This window comes from Pezoporus flaviventris, unplaced genomic scaffold, assembly GCF_033815535.1.
Source record: "Pezoporus flaviventris isolate CSIRO_AGI_PZ_B2104156 unplaced genomic scaffold, CSIRO_AGI_Pfla_v1 ptg000036l, whole genome shotgun sequence".
Lineage (NCBI taxonomy): Eukaryota > Metazoa > Chordata > Aves > Psittaciformes > Psittacidae > Pezoporus > Pezoporus flaviventris.
In genome coordinates, this window is record NW_026892584.1 from 35580807 (window position 1) to 35587958 (window position 7152).

Consider the following 7152-nt stretch of genomic DNA (forward strand, 5'->3'; position numbering starts at 1 on the left):
AGAACAAGTCTATTGTCTCAGGAACTTTCTCTTTTTTTGTCAATATTTTTCAAGATGTCCTAGACAAAGGATTGGAACATGTGAGAAAGAACAGGTTGGTTAAGGGTAAACAATAACAGCCTAGGCAGCAAAAAGCCATGAAAGGAATAAAGTACTCTGAAGGGACCAGCTCAGATGAGTACTGGTCATCAGCAAGTCATGGAAAAGACATACTAGAATTGCAAGGGACTTATTACTGGTTGGGATAAAGCTCTTGGTGAATAACCCATAATTGAAAGCAATTTGGACAAAACTGCTTGTAAAAATAACAGAATTTACAAAATAAAGTGTCTTCCAATGAAAATATAGAAAATATATTCAATTAGGGAAAATGTTACATTTAAAAACTGCCAGTTGTTTTTTTTTGTCACATTCTTTTTCCTTATTCATTTATAAGGAAAATATAAGGGATAAGGGAATTCCTCATTTACTTCTGAATATCCCTTAGTCAGAGAGTAGTTAGTAGCACTAACTAGCCTGCTTGTGCAAACCCTGTAGCCATTGCAGTATGACAAATAATTCAGCAATCACTTCTTAGTAAGATCAACAATTTTCCCCAGGAAAAGTGTGGTATGGGTTTCTTTGTCAGAAATCAAGGTAAAGAAGGGCCTGTTGAATTTGATGGTAACAGAAGGATGGAGAACTCTGGTAAGGATTACAGCTGTTGCTCCTGCAGCCTCAGTTCCAGCCTCATCAACTTCCAGCAGGGCCTTGTGAACTGCCTGCAAGAAAAAGAAGCAAACGTTGTGGTGTATTTATGAGACATCAAGCAGGAGGTGAAGATAAACTCTCTTCTTATGGATTATTTAGGAGAAAAGTGCTAAAATCTAGTGGACCAAACTTTCTTGTATAGTTTGGAGATAGGCAGTCTCTAGCAGCCCGCAACAGGAGTGTTTTCGATGTTAGGACTTAATGGGGAGGAACAAAACCAAAACCAGACACACTGTAAATTCAGCCTCACCGGTGCTGAATAGAGGGGAATAATAACAGTCCATTTCTCTGTTATTCCAATGAGATTAATGGAAGACTGCTATTTAAATGCCGATGCAGACGCAATATTTGTCATCTTTGCCACATTAACTTAATCGTAACTTAAAGTGACATGGTGAAAATCTGCTACTGCAAACTGGAAGTTTCCTGGGAACTCTGAGAATATTAAAAAAATGGGTATTAATCAATACAAATATCATGATATACTAGTCATATATAACTTACTTGACACAATCTCATGTAAACAACCGTATTCCAGTGCCAAGAAAAAGTTTAAAATCTTGCCCAGCTTTTCCATGTACTCAATATCCAGCCTTTTAATAACAATATTAAATAATATAAAGGTGGGAAAGCAGGCCCTCTCTGTATAAAGGCACAATTACTAAGCAAGCCCCAATATGCCCTCGTGAATTTTACTTATAACTTCAGTAGGACAGGGAGGCAAAGCAAGTCTTTAAAAACCCCAGATCCAGAGCAACCAACCATGGCCCCATCACCAGCTCTGTTGACTTACTTCTGAAACCTGGAGATTATGGCTGCTACTAATTCCAGACAGATCAGCATTACCAGAGAACACTTCAGTAATGCCCATTTCCTTGAACAGCTTTTTAAGATCATAAGACCCACTAACAGAAATCTTTGGTAACTGCAGATCTAATCTCCTGTTGAACAAAGAAAACAAAACAGCAGTGAAGCATTGCAGCATTGTATTTCAGGTACCAGACTTGATAGTATGTAATACAGCGACACTTGAAAGCATTCTTTTGCTTGCTAATTTGTTTGATGACAGCATTTGTACTCCCTGAGCAATTCTGGCATCCAGAGAGATGTGCCTTCTTTTTGTACCTACATTCTGTTCTCAATTTTGGAAAGAGAAACTAATTTCATTTTTTCATTCCAGTGCCATATACACAACTAGCAGAGTGTTGTGGCTAGAGGGCTCTAGAGAGTAAGCAGACCAACTGTGGAAAGGCTAAATGAAGGGAAAAGAATGATAAAGACCCAGTGAAGCAAATTAATTATGTTATCACCATGAAAGGAGATATATGGCAGCCAAAAGGTAGCCAAGGAAGTCTTGAGGTAGCTGTTACAATGCTATGTCCCTTATGTCAGGTCAGAAAGCTTGCAGTTTCTTGCCAATTATGCTCTGCTCTGACTTGTCTTGGGAATCAGTTAAAGCCCTGCTTTATGAAATGAGGACATTACATCCAGGAGGAAGCAATCTCTGATTAATGCTTTCTCTTAAAAATAATGATGTGTCCTCAAATATAGTAACCCATCTACCTAGAGTTACCTGGTCACGAGTTTGTTATCCCATTTGCGAACAGTTTCCTTGGACAGAAGCATCTTCCACTTGCTTCGTCTTTCCATCATCAGGCAGAATAAACAATGCTCGTTCAGTGCCCTGGTAAGGCAGCTCTTCCACCTTACAAGAGAGATTCTTGTCATAGTAACTGTCATAGTTACTGTCAAGCTGCATCATGTTGACTCTAAGAGATGCATTTGTGCTCACAAAAATATCATCCTCATGTGTATGCAAAGGATCAAAATACTTTGTCCAGTCAGCTAATGGAGGAAAAGAGAAGATGTTGGATTCAAACACATGAAGCTCATAAAAAATGGCTGATATAAATCAGACCAACTTAAATGTAGAATGCTGGGGGGCTGGTCATGGGAAAACAGGGCTGCTAAATCACTTCAATCTCCTGCATAAAAAAAAAAAAAATAAAGCATTTTAGCTGTGCAGTATGTTCAGCATATTTAATGTGAGGATATCCTGTCTTGCTGAAAAAATACCAAAGGTTGATGAGGACCAATTGAGAGAGTCCTGCTTCTACTGTAGCCATATGTTTCCATCACTTGTGTCTTTTATGTTATTCAAATTCAGCCACTTAAACATCCAGCCACAGGATCTTGTTATGCCTTTCCTGTCAGTCTGTACCCCGTGCAAGCTGACTGCACTCAACCTGGTGAAGAATTAACCAGCAGAATAAAGGATCCTAACACCCAAGCAGGGCTGTGTCCCAAGTTTCCATGCAGTTTACCTAGTAAATCCACCATAATACTGGGGACCCTGTAAGTGCAAGAATATCAGTCCGCTAAGTTTGACTGGCACATACAGTCATCACAGAGATATTTGAAACATGCCTAGTCATTATGTCCTCAGACCAGCAAGACTACATGCAGTGGATCACTGTCTTTGAGGCAGTCTTTTAGAGAGGACTTCTTTGTCCACAGCTTTCAGGCAAACTGAGCCAAAATCGAGCAACCAATATTATTTATCAACAATCAGATACTCTGCTTTTGGCTAGATCAGTCCTTCACTTTGAAGGTCCTGCAAAGTTTAACTCTTTCCTAAATATTCACTCTCCTAATAAATCATCATGAGCTCCCTACGATTTTTGTTTTGCATCAGAATCATCTATTGGAATATTATGTTAAATATTTTACCTTTAAAATAAATGTATTTTACAAGAACCAATACAGTACTTGGATCAAGATGACCAATTAAACTAGGAATTCTCCCCCTGGTCTTCTTCTCTACATATTTGTTGATGTGTTTCTTAGCTTCTTCTGGTTTATGGAAATTGCTAGAAAAAAAATCTGCCTCATAAAACTGTTTGGTATTTTGTAAAAATGTCTCCTGTGGTTCATACCCAGTAGCTGTAAAAAGGGCATTCCCTATATTTAATGTAATGTTAGCATCAGTACAGTTCAGTACTGCTAAAACTCTATAAAAACTTTCATGTATATAATGTATGCGAGTCTCAGTCAGATCATCAAAGCCCAGGCCTTCAAAAATCTGGGACAGGGTGGTTGACTTAGCACCAATAGCCAGCATGGTAAAAGCAGTGGAGATGCTCATGGGAGAAAAGAAAATATTTTTATCAGCTTCTTTTGATATAGCCTGATTGTAAATTCTAAACACAAAATCTGCATACTTAGAGCTTTTCTTGTCACAGTTATGTATTAATAAATCTTCTGTTCCACCATTCAGATTAGTGTTTTTGACGTTATGGCAAATGTCTTCATGGTGGCAATGGGTTACAGCACAAAGAAGAGCAAGGAGTAAACACAGGCACTGGAGATACTTCATCTTTTTTTCAAATTATTCTTTCACAAAATAAACAGTCATTAGATGAGCAGATGGTAATTATGAGTTTGTTAGTAAGAAATAATGAATAGTTTGCTAGCATAAATAATATATAGTGCAACTGTAAAAATACAATGCATATGGAATATTTAAAGTTTCCATGGACACAACATCAAATGTCATTGATAAATTTAGCCAAATTATACATTAAAATGTCAGACATAATAAAATCGTAATATTCCATTCTAACTGCCCTAAAAAGGCAAATCTTTTCTCCATTGGCAATGGAATTATAGAGCCAAAGTCCATCCTGTTCTCAATTAACAATGACATTATCTTCTTGGATTATTGCCTTCTACAAGGTACATCAAAACAAGTTACCATGAGGTAAGACAGGTGTAGGTTTCAAAGACATCAAATACTCCACATCACCTGCCCAAATACAGTTTGGTAAATATGAGTAAATGCGAGGATCACATTTCTCACTGAAAGTGGGATAAATTCCCTCACTTTCATCAGGCCAGCAGCACATGGACAGATGGCTGTCATGGACTACCCAGGGCTTGTTAAATTCACACCCCTGTTTACTTCCTGGTTACTTACTCACATGGCCAGCCATTGGCCACTGCTTATAAATGATAGACGAAAGGCATCTACATAAACTTCATGAAAAACTGCAAGGCAGAAGTCTGGAGCACCCTGTGCCATAGCAGCACAGCACTCAGAAGTGAGTGTAAAGACATGTGGGAAGCACCAGTTTGTACCAGATAATGAGGTGCCTGTATGGACCCTCCTTTTGGGGAGCCGCAACAAGTGTTTGTAACTTGTTAAGAGGTGGTTTTCCCCTCACCGTGGATTAACCTGTGTGGGATGTGTGGCTTCCTCTAGGGATTCAGGAAGTACCTGGACTCAAGAGGAAAAAAGGAGCACAGATCATGTTTGGAAATCAACGGACACTCAGATTAATCCCATTCGAGATGACAAGTTTCTCCATTGTTAGTTCTCCTAATGATAACATGATGTAGTTCACATAAGCCACCTGCCCTCCACAGGAGCAGGAACAAGTCTCTGGTTTATTGAATTCAGTTCCCTTGTATTCTGGGGAGGCTTTTCACACAAATCCTCTTCAGAAATGTAGCAAGCTATCCATGCTGTCTAACCCTAAGCTTTTTGCCCTTGCAGCTTCTGCATGAAAACATTTCTAGAACTTTTCTACCGTAATGGTTGCTGGTTTTCTGGTTTCCAGCCCATACAGCTATGAATGCATTTTCCCATGTCCTGCCAAGGGGAAGTTCTCTTGGTCCCATATTCCTTTCTGGATGTGAAAGATGACAGTATCCACTATCTAAACAAGATTTAGAGTTTCTGAGGGCAGCCCAAGTTCCAGGATTCTTAGTGATTAACCAGTTGCTTAATTTTTCTATTGATATGGTGGTCTTGTTTTTGTAGCAAACATATGCATTAGTTGTGTGTTCTAATATTTGTTAGGATCTGAGTGCGTTGAGTATGGTAATGTTAAATTTTCGTTTCCTTAAACCAAAAGACATAGTATGGCACTAGATGAGGATTTAGCTCTCTTTACATCTCTCTAGGACAGAACTCTCCCTGTTCCTTCCAGTTAAGCCCGCCAAACCCTTACGTACTGTGAACAAATGAAGTGACGGTGTAGTACAGGGAGTGTTTCAAAAGTACTTCCCATTTAACATTTCATAGACTGTTTTTTTCTAGGTATCTGAGATATTGCACACTTTAATGAAAAAGAGGATAGTTTTTATCTGTCCATGACTACTTCTTGTTTCTAAACAAAACTAAAACTGAATTTCAAAGAATTTCTGAAGCAAAGAGTATGTTTTTTTTCTGCAACAAGCTCATATTAGGCACGGCTCTGTTTTTAACTTCTACAGTAACAAATCAGTTAAAAATTTCTCTTAGTATCACAGTGCTCTACAGAAATAGTGAAGAAGCACTTCTACCGGAAGCTGGAAAACACTGAATAGTGTCATTGAGTTTTCCCTACATATTTTTCCCATTCTTTAAAGAAATGTTAATCACATTAATGTCAACATTTTAAAACTAGACAATTTCAGCCACAAATTTTTTTTTTTTTTTTGTTACCATTTAAAAGTGGAAGAAACTGGAAAGACTTTATTAAATCTGGGCTATATTTTTAATATGAAAATTGGAAATTCAGAAAATAAATCCCTACCAAGTGACAGATTAGTTTTTCTATGGGATTAAGGGGGGCAATTAAATTTAAATTGTGGCCTTCCACCTACCCCCTACACTTAACCCCAGCCCTAATTAGACAGCCTGGCCTTAGCAATTCAGTAGCTTTATACATTAAGTCATCAGAAGGGTTTATAAATTGGCCCAAGTTGTTCAGTCACTAGTGGGATTATGCTAATTTTGAGTGACTGTGAAGGCTGTTTCCAACCTAAAAGATGATTTCATCAGTATTCTGCTTTAACAACTACTTAATAAGTCCCCGTGACTTCAAAGGTTATTTTATTCTAATTTCAGGCTAAGCATATTCCCCCAGAATAGCAGGTCCCACTGGTCCCTTGCATGCTTGCTTGATTAATGTTTCATTGCAACATCTGCATACAAACAGCCACAAGCGTACAAATGAAATTAACCTAACATGAAGATTCCACTGACCGCAGAAAGCATCATTTTCAAGTCTCAAAGAAAAATCCATATGTAGTGCTTACAAAATCAGAAGCCCTGCTGCTGACCTTCAGCTGACCATGCTCTTCTCCAAACTGTTACTTATACTGCTACATCATCTTCTTCTTAATTTACACTGTTAAACATTAAATGGCCTGATAAAAATTAGAACCAACAAAAAAAAAAAAGGAGGAAACAGAACAAATATTGATGAAATAGGATTTCTGAGGATCATCTCTGCAATTCAGCCAATGTAGCTTACAATTTTCAGTCATTTGAATAGTAGCTGTGACTTTCTGCTTCCAATGACCATGTAGAGGAGCTCAATGCAAAACATTGTGTAATTAGGACCTTACTCTAAA

General features: G+C 38.0%; 1 protein-coding gene across 1 annotated transcript; it reads right to left on the reverse strand.

Annotated features, from left to right (window-relative positions):
- Positions 1-361: 361 nt before the first annotated feature.
- Positions 362-6935, reverse strand: LOC133274550 (plasma serine protease inhibitor-like). Its single transcript, XM_061463910.1, is given in 5 exon segments — positions 362-761; positions 1544-1691; positions 2324-2370; positions 2372-2595; positions 6835-6935. Coding segments are annotated over 4 exon segments (531 nt in total). The 5' UTR covers positions 2513-2595; positions 6835-6935; the 3' UTR covers positions 362-566.
- Positions 6936-7152: the final 217 nt, after the last annotated feature.